At 39.2% G+C, this 12,954-nt stretch overlaps 1 protein-coding gene across 3 annotated transcripts in view; it reads left to right on the top strand.

Annotated features, from left to right (window-relative positions):
- LOC144981179 (myo-inositol 2-dehydrogenase-like) overlaps positions 1 to 12,902 on the top strand; it is a 21,315-nt gene extending 8,413 nt beyond the window's left edge. For all 3 annotated transcript variants that reach the window (XM_078929332.1, XM_078929331.1, XM_078929330.1), the window contains 5 exons: positions 4,551 to 4,659; positions 6,099 to 6,226; positions 8,199 to 8,437; positions 10,439 to 10,604; positions 12,621 to 12,902. In XM_078929332.1, the coding sequence (XP_078785458.1) occupies positions 4,551 to 4,659; positions 6,099 to 6,226; positions 8,199 to 8,437; positions 10,439 to 10,604; positions 12,621 to 12,724 (746 nt within the window). In that variant the 3' untranslated portion in view covers positions 12,725 to 12,902. The remainder of the gene's footprint in view (positions 1 to 4,550; positions 4,660 to 6,098; positions 6,227 to 8,198; positions 8,438 to 10,438; positions 10,605 to 12,620) is intronic.
- Positions 12,903 to 12,954: the final 52 nt, after the last annotated feature.

Raw genomic sequence — 12,954 nt, 5'->3', positions numbered from 1 at the left:
TGCGTGTGTCCTCTGTGTGGTCAAATAAATATGACAATGTGAAATTGAATGTAAGCTTCAATTTAATATCAACAAAACAGGATGAATGAAAATGTTTCATTCATCCTGTTTTGTTGATAAAGGGGGAAACCTCCATTTTATCGGTTTTCATATATTACATTGAAGCTTACATTCAATTTCTAAGACATGGAATGAGATATAATTTTAAAAAGTTAGCTCAGGACAGAGAAGGATGGAAACTGTTTGTCTGTGGCCTATACCCTGACCCAGGGTGAAAAAGGCAGTTATGATGATGATGACATTCAATTTCGCATTGTTATATTTATTTCTTCGAGCTTCGAGCAGCAACATTTACATTACCCTGTAGTCTTCTGTGTGATCAAACCAAATACAAATAAATCCCGATAAAGCCAACACCATCGGATTTTTAAAAATTTTGTTGACTTTAAGCATAAGTTGACTTTATCCGTTATCAATGACATAGACTTAGATAAAGAACAGAACATGTTGGGCCAAGAGCAATAAGTGTTGACTTTAAGCATAAGTTGACTTTATCCGTTATCAATGACATAGACTTAGATAAAGAACAGAACATGTTGGGCCTAGAGTAAGTGTTGACTTTAAGCAAAGTTGACTTTATCCGTTATCAATGGCATAGACTTAGATAAAGAACAGAACATGTTGGGCCAAGAGCAATAAGTGTTGACTTTATGCATAAGTTGACTTTATCCGTTATCAATGGCATAGACTTAGATAAAGAACAGTACTTGTTGGGCCAAGAGCAATAAGTGTTGACTTTAAGCATAAGTTGACTTTATCCGTTATCAATGGCATAGACTTAGATAAAGAACAGAACATGTTGGGCCAAGAGCAATAAGTGTTGACTTTAAGCATAAGTTGACTTTATCCGTTATCAATGGCATAGACTTAGATAAAGAACAGTACTTGTTTGGGCAAGAGCAATAAGTGTTGACTTTATGCATAGGTTGACTTTATCCGTTATCAATGGCATAAACAGAAATAAAGAACAGAGCTTGTTGGGCCAAGAGCAATAAGTGTTGACTTTAAGCATAAGTTGACTTTATCCGTTATCAATGACATAAACGTAGATAAAGAACAGAACATGTTGGGCCAAGAGCAATAAGTGTTGACTTTAAGCATGTTGACTTTTTATCGATTATCAATGACATAAACGTAGATAAAGAACAAAACATGTTGGGCCAAGAGCAATAAGTGTTGACTTTAAGCATAAGTTGACTTTAAGAGCTTTGGCTTTATGGGGATTCCACAGTATAAAAAATAACAAGAATAGGATTCAATAGTCGTAATGTCACTTCCTTCCTAATGACGCATGGTAACTTAGTTATTCTGGCTCTAAACTATCGGAATAATGGCGGACGCCCGTATGAAATATTTTTCCGGCGAGCATAAATTGTATCCAGAGGGGGAAAACACATAAATTTGATCATGTTTTGACTTTTACACATTTTGATTATAAGGCATCTGAAAAGTTCTAGCCAGCATGAAGAATGCAAAGTAATGATTTTCTTTGTTTAGAACCAAGATGGCCGCCGTTGCCGGGCGGCGTGACATCAGACTACTGAATCCAATTGAAGTGAGTAGGAAAGTGACAGAAGACAACAGAGAATAAGACATTTCTTGGCGGCGATGGGGGCTCGAACCCGCGACCTTAAATATCCTCCAGCCGGATACAACCTACCAACACAAAAAGGATGTGTGCCTTTAATCGTTAATAGTCTGATCGATAGAGTTTAGTGAGAACTAATAATTTAAAATGGCTACCTAAAAACAATAACAAAGAGCTGAATGAATGTCAATTTCCTTCCATCTATATTTAGATTAACTCTCTCCTTACCAGCCATTTTCAGGATTTTCTTCAAAAATTCACACCCAACTAACACAAAAATAGATTTTTTTTTTATCACTCAGGCATATTAGCAGTAAGTCCTTGCCATACATAATTTCATTTAGTAAAACAAGCTCTACAACACACTGTTCATTTTCTTTAAATTTTATGATGTACAAGAGAAATTTGAATAAGAAAAATCATTTTCCTACAGTTGGTATGGAGATGGTAAAGGCTTCGATATATAACTTATAGTTAATGTTTTTATGGCTATCGTGGTCACATTTTTGACACAAGTCAAAGAGAAAGTGAAACCAGGCTGCTAGAAGCTGTGGACTGTAAAGGCTGCTAGAAGCTGTGGACTGTAAAGGCTGCTAGAAGCTGTGGACTGTAAAGGCTGCTAGAAGCTGTGGACTGTAAAGGCTGCTAGAAGCTGTGGACTGTAAAGGCTGCTAGAAGCTGTGGACTGTAAAGGCTGCTAGAAGCTGTGGACTGTAAAGGCTGCTAGAAGCTGTGGACTGTAAAGGCTGCTAGAAGCTGTGGACTGTAAAGGCTGCTAGAAGCTGTGGACTGTAAAGGCTGCTAGAAGCTTGGTGGACTGTACAAAGGCTGCTAGAAGCTGTGGACTGTAAAGGCTGCTAGAAGCTGTGGACTGTAAAGGCTGCTAGAAGCTGTGGACTGTAAAGGCTGCTAGAAGCTGTGGACTGTAAAGGCTGCTAGAAGCTGTGGACTGTAAAGGCTGCTAGAAGCTGTGGACTGTAAAGGCTGCTAAAGCTGTGGACTGTAAAGGCTGCTAGAAGCTGTGGACTGTAAAGGCTGCTAGAAGCTGTGGACTGTAAAGGCTGCTAGAAGCTGTGGACTGTAAAGGCTGCTAGAAGCTGTGGACTGTAAAGGCTGCTAGAAGCTGTGGACTGTAAAGGCTGCTAGAAGCTGTGGACTGTAAAGGCTGCTAGAAGCTGTGGACTGTAAAGGCTGCTAGAAGCTGTGGACTGTAAAGGCTGCTAGAAGCTGTGGACTGTAAAGGCTGCTAGAAGCTGTGGACTGTAAAGGCTGCTAGAAGCTGTGGACTGTAAAGGCTGCTAGAAGCTGTGGACTGTAAAGGCTGCTAGAAGCTGTGGACTGTAAAGGCTGCTAGAAGCTGTGGACTGTAAAGGCTGCTAGAAGCTGTGGACTGTAAAGGCTGCTAGAAGCTGTGGACTGTAAAGGCTGCTAGAAGCTGTGGACTGTAAAGGCTGCTAGAAGCTGTGGACTGTAAAGGCTGCTAGAAGCTGTGGACTGTAAAGGCTGCTAGAAGCTGTGGACTGTAAAGGCTGCTAGAAGCTGTGGACTGTAAAGGCTGCTAGAAGCTGTGGACTGTAAAGGCTGCTAGAAGCTGTGGACTGTAAAGGCTGCTAGAAGCTGTGGACTGTAAAGGCTGCTAGAAGCTGTGGACTGTAAAGGCTGCTAGAAGCTGTGGACTGTAAAGGCTGCTAGAAGCTGTGGACTGTAAAGGCTGCTAGAAGCTGTGGACTGTAAAGGCTGCTAGAAGCTGTGGACTGTAAAGGCTGCTAGAAGCTGTGGACTGTAAAAAGTGAAAAACAAAAATGAATATAACAGCATTAAAAAAAAAGAACAAAATACCAAACACGGAACGTTTCGGGTTCAAAACCCTTCTTCAGCCAACAACAAAAAACAAACAAACAATAAAGACAAATGCATTACTAAATTCCAGATAGACAACAGAGATATTTTATAAGTCCTCTCGTCATGGTCACACATAGTTTTGTGTGTTGGCTCGTTATACTGCCGGATGGCAATGCTGTGAGTTTCTTGGCCAAGCGCATTGTATCTATAGATAGTTCGAAGATGACGTCACTCAGGCCTTTGTTATTATTTTTGCCATCCGCGTTTGTGAGTTGTTCTCACTAAACTGTATTAACCAGACTATAAAAGTTCATGGTTACACAGAGTTTGTGTGTTGGCTCGTTATACTGCCGGATGGCAATGCTGTGAGTTTCTTGGCCAAGCGCATTGTATCTAATAGAAATCTTCCCTCTCTGTAGAGAGAGGACTTATAAAAAATCTCTGTCGTCTATCTGGAATTTAGTAATGTATTTATGTCTTCATCGTTTGTTTGTTGTTTTTGTTGTTGTTGGCTGAAGAAGGGTTTTGAGCCCGAAACGTTCCGTATTTGGTATTTTGTTTTTATTGGTTTTTTTTTTTTTGGAAGCTGTTATATTCATTTTTGTTTATTACTTTTCACATTTTTGACGCAGACTACTTTTTAGCTCTCTCATTACCAGCTATTTTCATAATTTCCCCCGAAAATTCACTCCCACCCAACACAAAAATAGACTTTTCTTACTCAAACAAAAAAGAAACAATGAGCTCTACAATAGTGTTTAGTATTTATAGCTGTAATCAAAGCATTTCTTTATATTTTGTGATGTACAAGAGAAATCAGAATGAGAAAACTGTTGGTTGCATCGTAACGAATGTGACGATTTTCCTATGGTTGGTAAGGAGAGGGTTAAGAAAATAGAAAAAAAAAGGGCTTGTATCTCACGATTTCTGTGCAAAGTTACACATTTTACGGCATTCCCACTTATTATAATGAAGAGGAAATTATGCATGCTGCAATCCCATGTCAGATTTCACCCATATTACAAAATCGTGTCAAAAAAACTTGTCATTTTCTCCGCAGGTAAAGCGGTTTTCACGGAAAAACCTGCAGGTGAGAATATAGATGACGTCAAGAGGTGCTATGAAACGGCGGAGGAATTTCAGCGTCCTTTCCTTGTTGGGTTTAACAGGTGATGATGATTATGTGCGAAATTTTTTTTTTGTCATTTGTGACCCATCATGTCAAAACGGTATTATGTTAGAACGAATCAGATGCTTAAAAGCCGAAATAAATGTTAAACTGGTCAAAAATATAAATTGTTGGCACAATTAGCACCCTAAAATATGGTATCCATTCTCCTCCATAAAACATACAAACTCAACACAAGTCTGATATTTCTGGCTATAAATTCAATTTCAACATCTTAACCAACCCGACTTAATACCGTGCTGAGGCGAAGGGTCACATATATAACAATGTTATTTTTCTCCTGGCTAGGCGATGTTACCTGTTCTCATGTCATGTCAAAACAGTGTTCAACGATTATAAGAGTGAAAAAAAAATTGGTATAGATAGCATGCGCTTGGCTAAGAAGCTCAAAACATTGCCATCCGGAAATATTATGACGGACCAACACACAAATCTAAATGTAACCTTGAACGTTTGTAGTCTGGTTAATACCGTTTAGTGAGAATTACTCATAACGAAGATGGCAATAAACAATAACAAAGACCTGAGTGACGTCATCTTCGTTCTATCTATATCCCATCACTTCCGAATCATTTTTTATTTGTATAGGGAATGAGATTAGCGAAAGAGTAGCGTCCCTTGATTGGACATCACCCATAGTGTGTGACGTCACCGGCGGAAAAGTTATTTGAGAGAGAACGTCATGTTGGTTGTGCGCATGTGTCTCTCGTCCTCGAACGTCATGTTGGTTGTGCGCATGCGTCTCTCGTCCTCACGGCATGCGCACAACCAACATGACGTTCTCTCTCTAATAACTTTTCCGCCGGTGACGTCACAGACTATGGGTGACGTCCAATCAAGGGACGCTACTCTTCCGCTAATCTCATTCCCTATAGAATATGATTTTTTTAAAAAATATAGAGCAATAATCCTTCAGAGACAAAGAGCCCATTCAGTCGGAGAATATCTAGGTTTCTATACTGCTATATATAGACATAGCAATTAATTACGTGCTACCCTGTTGATAGAATCCCGCCAGAAAACGTGGACAGGGAATGAATGACGTGACGTTCTGATATCCTTGAGATGAATAACTAATTTGATTATTTGTGACTCTTCGTCTCAAAACGGTATTATGTCGGGTTGGTTAAGATGTTGAAAATTAAATTTAGAGCCAGGAACATCAGACTTGTGTTGAGTTTGTATGTTTTATTGAGGAGAATGGATACCATATTTTAGGGTGCTACTGCCAACATTTATAATTTTGACCAGTTTAACATTTAATTCAGATTTTAAACATCTGGTTCGTTTCGACATAATACTGTTTTGAGACGATGGGTCACATTTGATTATTTATTCATTTGTTTATTCGTGTATTCATTATTGATTTATCCATTTATTTCTTAAAGTTGTGAATTTGTTTCTTACAATATCATGCAGACGATTTGATTCAACGTTCGTCCAGCTATATGAGAATGTTCAAAAGGGCACAGTTGGAAAGCTCCAATATTTAAGGCTGACTGCCAGGGATTCGCCTAAACCGTCATACGATTTTCTGAGAACCTGCGGTAAGTATAGAGTATCTCACATGACAGGGGCGTGGCTATATTGGTTGATTCGGTGCCTGGCACCACTCCATCTTTTAAAAACAGATTACATCATTTTTTAAAAATAAAACTGAGAAATGGTATATACCACCTCTTACTTATTTGAGTAAGTCTTTTCTTTAATTATTTTTTCTTTCTTTTTATATTTACAAATATAGCATGTTTTAAGTCATTTTCTTCTGATTCTGGCACCACCTTATAATGTAAGCATGCCACGCCACTGCTCATATGATAAAGCATTTAAAGTCTTTAACTCTCTCCTTACCGGCCATTTTCCGGATTGTCCTCAAAACTTCACACCCAAACCTATACAAAAATATATTTATTTCACTCAAACACAAAAGCTATTAGTGTTAGTTCTTGCTATAAATATAATTTCTTTCTTCTAAACGAGCTCTTCAACATAATGTTAATATACTTTAACTATAGCAAACATTTTTGTTCAAATATTATGATGTACAAAAGAAATTAGAATGACAAAAATGGTGGCTGCATCGTAACGAATGTGACGATTTTCCTATGGAGGGGGTAAGGAGGGGGTTTAAAGAATTGCTCCAATAATAGGGCACAGGAGTACATTGAAAAAAGATAAGAACCTTGTTATCCAGATGGAAGCAGCTTTTGATGATTTAAATTCCAATATTCTAGCCGTCCACCGTTTCAGCAAAATCCTCATCCCCACTACTCATTGGATGGAATAAAAATTGAAGAAGTATGGAAAAGAACACAGCAGAAACCAGTGGGAGAGGAAATAGGAAGAAACGATGGAGGTGGATTGGACACACGCTTAGAAAGAATGACTCCACTATATCAAAGAAAGTATTGAACTGGAACCCTCATGGCAGAAGATCAAGGGGAAGGCCACGAGGAACATGGATAAGAATTAAAGAAGCTGATGTACAGAGAAGTGATAAGACATGGAACGAGTTTTTAAAAAAGTTAAATCAGGATAGAGACGGATAGAAACTGTTTGTCTGTGGCCTATACCCTGACCCAGGGTGAAAAGGCAATGATTATAACGATGACTACTCATTGTTCGATCAACAGCGTCATCACGGGTGTTTGGAAGGGTTTCTACAAGTTGGTCTGCCATCTTTTGACCATTTACATGGCGCATTATCCACGAAACGTGCTCCAAAAAATATTCAGCTTTTATATTACAATTTTTTTTTTACGAACAGAGACAACGTTGTTAACGACCAGGTACTCATTTTATACCTGAGTACGGTGAGAGAATGTGAGTAAAGAGCCTTTCCCTAAGGACTCAACTATGCGCCTAGCAAGAACAAGACTGTTCATGAGTGTGGAGAAGTTTTCTTTAGCAAATTGAAAAGCTCGTCGTAGTATTGTAGTCATGTAACCATTCGATGCTGTTGCTGCTGCCACCTAGTGTGTGTCTCCGTCTTCCTAGAATGAATCCGGGGAAGCTTCGTTTCCAGCTCTGGAAACACTACATAGTTTCCGCCCACAGGAACATTGCTCTTCTAAGTCGACACCATCTCATAGTTGCAAGTGATAAAAAATAGTTCGATTCCCATTCTATATGACTATTTCAAAGAACCCCCCCCCCCCCCCCTTTTTTTTTTTTAGGCACTGACAAGTGGTCTCTCACTTTCGGATCGGAAGTTCCTGGGTCCGAGACTAGCTCGACGCATAGTTGAGTCCTTGGAGAAGGCCCTTTACTCACATTCTCCCACCGTACTCATGTGTAAAATGAGTACCTAGCCGTTAACAGCGTTGTCTCTGTCCGAAAAAATTGTAACATCGCCTAACAGGAGTCATGTCCCGTCCTAAATGTTGCTGTTGGCCAGGGACCCCTTGTAAAGCGCTTTGTGCACATTTAGTGGATATTGCGCTGTATAAAAGCTCAGTTGTTTTTTTTTTTAATATAAATTACATATTTGAACAAATGCAATGTGACTTTCCCCCTCAGACACCACTGGCTGTAACATTTTAGCGGACATGTCCGTTCACTGCGTGGACCAGCTTGTTTGGATAACCAAGTCGGAGAGACCGGAACACATCTACGTGACGACGCATGCGCACGACGAGACGATGGCCGAGTTCAACGAAGCAGACGCCATCGGCGTGCTCGTCAAGTACAAGAGTGGAATCATTGCAAGTTTAGACACGTTTCGGGAGTCCACGTACGGATATGACATCAGACTGGAGGTGGGTGGTAGAGAGCGTAGCCATCGTTTATAGATAGTATGCGCTTGGCTAAGAAGTTCATAACATTGCCATCCGGAAGTATAACGGACCAACACACAAAACTGTGTGTAATCATGAGCTTTTATAGTCTAGAGAATACCGTTTAGTGAGTATTACTCATAAACGTGGATGGCAAAAAAACCCAATAACAATGACCAGAGTGACGTCAACTTCATTCTATCTATAGATAGAATGAAGATGACGTCACTCAAGCCTTTGTTATTGTATTTTGCCATCCCCGTTTGTGAGTGATTCTCACTAAACTGTATTAACCAGACTATAAACGTTCATGGATACACACAGTTTTGTGTGTTGGTCCGTTATACTTCCGGATGGCAATGTTATGAGCTTCTTAGCCAAGCGCATACTATCTATAGCCTGACACTGACCAAAAAATGACGTCAAAATGCCAGTCTTCGGCCACAACAGAAAACAAATCGTGAGTTGTATTCAATAGTTCAACCAATGGGACCACTTGTTTCCATGAGCACTACTAACGACAACTCACTAGGCGTTGCAAAGACCAAATAATGACGTCAAAATGCCAATCTTTTTGGGTTTCAGTGTCAGGCTATAACTTAACGTAGAGAGACCGTACTCGTGCGGCTGTGTGGTCTTGTGGTACGACACTCGCTTTCGGACCGGAAGGTCCTGGGTTCGAGTTCCAGTTCGAGCCTCGCTCGGTGCATAATTGAGTTCTTGGAAGAGACTATTTACTCACATTCTCTCACCGTACTCAGGTGTGAAATGAGTACCTGTCCGTCAACAGCGTTGTCTCTGTAGGAAAAAAATTGTAATATCGCCTAACAGGCGCTATGTCTCGTTCTAATTGTTACGTATTGCTGTTGGCCAGGGACCCTTTGTAAATCGCTTTGAGTACATTTAGTGGATATTGCGCTGTATAAAAGCTCTAGATTTTTTTACTCTACGATATGGCCTGTTGGGAGTTACAATGAAATATTTGAACGGTATTGAATGTATAGGGAATGTGATTAGTGGAAGAGTAGCGTCCCTTGATTGGACGTTACCCACAGTCTGTGACGTCACCGGCGGAAAAGTTATTAGAGAGAGAACGTCATGTTGGTTGTGCGCATGCGTCTCTCGTATTGGACGTCACCTTAAGTCTGTGACGTCACCGGCGGAAAAGTTATTAGAGAGAGAACGTCATGTTGATTTTGCGCATGCGTCTCTCGTCCTCCTTGACGTCACAGACTATGGATGATGTCCAATCAAGGGACGCCACTCTTCCGCAAATCTCATTCCCTATTGAGCATGGTAAGCTCATGGAAATGCCATATAGAAATATTCGCATCTATTTATTTATTTATTCATTTATTTGAAAATGTCAATCGTAGCATTCAGTGTCTATGGCAAAGCATTTTAAAAATCAGGCAAACATTGAATAGCGCATTTTAGATGTTTTACAGTCAATGATTGCACTTTGAGAGGTTTTATTTCTTCTTCAAGCAAACCAGGTGTAAATCTAATGTAACTTCATTCCTACCAAGTAAGTAGAGCCTGTTAGACGCAATTTTGGTACCGACACTCTGGGAACAATAACTTTAACATTATCATCATCATTATCTTCATCATCAACAATTATTATTATTATTATTATTATTATTATTATTGTTATCATTATTGGGGCAAAGTGGCCGAGTGGTTAAGGCATCGCATTGTGACCCGGAAGGTCCCAGGTTCAAGCCCCGCTTCAGGCACTTTTCGTTTTTTTTCCTTGGGCAAGATGATTTGCTCAGTTTGGGCAACATGGGTGATTCCTGTGACATCAGACATCTCGTTTGATGAATTATCTATATTCCTTCATGGAATGCCTTGGCGACGATATTTTATGATGTCGTGGCAGAAGGGCATAATTATTGTTTTATTATTATCATCATCATCATCATCATGATCAACGTCATTACTATGGTTATCACACCACCGTCGTTTTCGTCACCTCAGGTGTTTGGATCCCAGGGAATGCTTCTAGCCGACAACCCACGTGACTCGGCACTTGTCCTGGACTCGCCCCCTGGCGGATCTCTGCCCAAACTCTACAATTCCTTCCCTCAAAGATTCGAAGTTTCGTTCAAGGAAGAACTCAATCATTTTGCAGACTGCATCGAAGGTATATAATCGTAACGTCTCACGTCGTCATGACGTGTCTGTATATATATTCCTATTTACCTGGCATGGCAGTTTGTTTTGTTTTGTTTTGTTTTTTTCATCATTTGCGGCCGCAAAAAAATGGCAAAATATCACTGATTTGCATTGCGGCCGCAAAGTCTGCAAAAACATTTTTGCAAAATCGGCAATTTTTTTGCAAATTTTCGAGATTTTGCAAAGAAAAAAAAAACAAACAAAAAAAAGAAAACAGAAAAAACCCCGATATCTAATATAATAATAAAAATGGGGGGAAAATATTGGGGATTTTTTTTCTTCAAAAAACCGCCATGTCAGATTTACCTTTTAGGGAGTCCCAATAGCCCAATTGACAGAGTTCTTAGGATCTACCAAGGCTTGATCTACCGATCTGAAGGCGAGTGTCGTACCACACACAAGAACATAATATTGTAGCCTTGCGATGAATTTTAAAACATATGATACTCCGTATAAATAAATATCATTACCTTGATAGGGTGAAAGAATATGGTACTCTGCATAAATATCATTACCTTGATAGGGTGAAAGAATATGGTACTCTGCATAAATATCATTACCTTGATAGGGTGAAAGAATATGGTACTCTGCATAAATATCATTACCTTGATAGGTTGAGAGAACATGTATATATATATACATATTTTCTTTAATTTAACTGCGAAAAGAACAGAAAAACTAAAAAAAATAATACCAGATTGATATTGAGAGACGGTGGCAGTTTGCAAAGAGAGACGATAGTGTTATATATATGCCCCAATTGACTTTATTTGTACAGTTGTGCCCCTTTGACTAAGCAGACCGTTTCCAAGACGAATCCACCCACAACCTCTTCCATCCAACCTCCCCCCCCCCCCCCCCTTTTTTTTTCCACACACAAACCACGCCCAAGTAAAAAAAAAAAATGTAAGACAAAAACAAAAAAACATCTATGTAGTATTAAAATGTTAAGATGTTTCCTAATTTTTATTTTTATTTTTATTTTTTTTTATCTTTCATTATTTTTCCCCAATGATAGATCATATTAATTGAGCTTTTATATAGCGTAATATCCACTAAACGTGCTCAAAGTACTTTACAAGGGGTCCCTGTCCAGCAGTAACATTTAACATGTAGTAAGGGTCATGACGCCTGTTAGGCAATATTACAATTTTTTTGGGACAGAAACAATGCTGTGAACGGGAAGGTACTTATTTTACACCCAAGTACAGTGAGAGAATGCGAGTAAAGAGCCTTTTCCAAGAACTCGACTATGCGTTGAGCGAGGCTCGAACCCAGGACCTTCCGATCCGAAAGTGAGTGTCATACCACAAGACCACATGATAGATCATTAGACTATTTACAAATGATTACTGAACCTTGCGTTGAACAGAGGTTTTCCAATGTATGATAATGATCACGATTTTCAATCTTTAAATCTACATATTTATCTTCTTCTTCTTCTTTCATTTTATCTCGCATTTTGCAGGGTTGCCATAATGAATGCCACATCTCCATGCTTCTCGGTTCAGAACATCATCTTCCTCCAGGCCCAGTTCTTTCATATCATCCTTTACCTTAACCAACCATCTAGTCTTTGGGCGTCCCTTTTTTCCTTTTTCTCGCTAATTATAGGTCCAATACTTTCCTTCCCATGTACTCCCTCTCTCGTCTCTTTACATGTCCGAACCATTTCAATCACAATTATCTCATATTTATGACCGAGTGGTTAAGGCATTGCACTGTGGCCCGGATGGACGCGGGATCGAGCCCCGCTTCAGGCACTTTCGTTTTTTTCCTTGAGTAAGATTATTAACCCCCAATTTGCTCACTTGGACAACATGGGTGATTCCTGTTGATATCAGACATCTTGTTTGATGAGTTATCTAATATATTCCTTCGTGGAATGCCTAGGCGACGATATCTTACGATGTTGTGGCGGAAAAGGCATAATTTTTTTTTTTAATCTCATATTTATCTATTAATATTAATATTTCTTCCCCAGGTATCTCAAGCCCCAAAATAATGAAAGAAGAAAGCCTTTTGGTGTCTGAAATCATAGACAAGGGACTGGAATCATATCGGACTAAAATGCCTGCTTATTTCTAGAATCCTGGATTACTACAACAGCCAAATAGGTCATATATTTAACAACAATAGGATGATGTGTTTGTGAACCAATGCTGGAATCTACCATTGGCCCAGTGGTGGTGATGGAATGAATGATTGATGAACAACATATGAATTAAATGGAGGAATGGAAATTTTTTTAAACAAAAAAAAAAAACGACAAAATATTTTTAAAAAAGTCTGGAATTCATTTTGTTTATTAAAGAGTT

The sequence above is a fragment of the Berghia stephanieae genome, chromosome 10 (assembly GCF_034508935.2).
Source record: "Berghia stephanieae isolate SIO BIC M18660-M18661 chromosome 10, UCSD_Bste_1.3, whole genome shotgun sequence".
Classification (NCBI taxonomy): domain Eukaryota; kingdom Metazoa; phylum Mollusca; class Gastropoda; order Nudibranchia; family Aeolidiidae; genus Berghia; species Berghia stephanieae.
The sequence above is the reverse complement of the archived record's forward strand: the minus strand, read 5'-3'. Positions and strand labels throughout refer to the sequence as shown.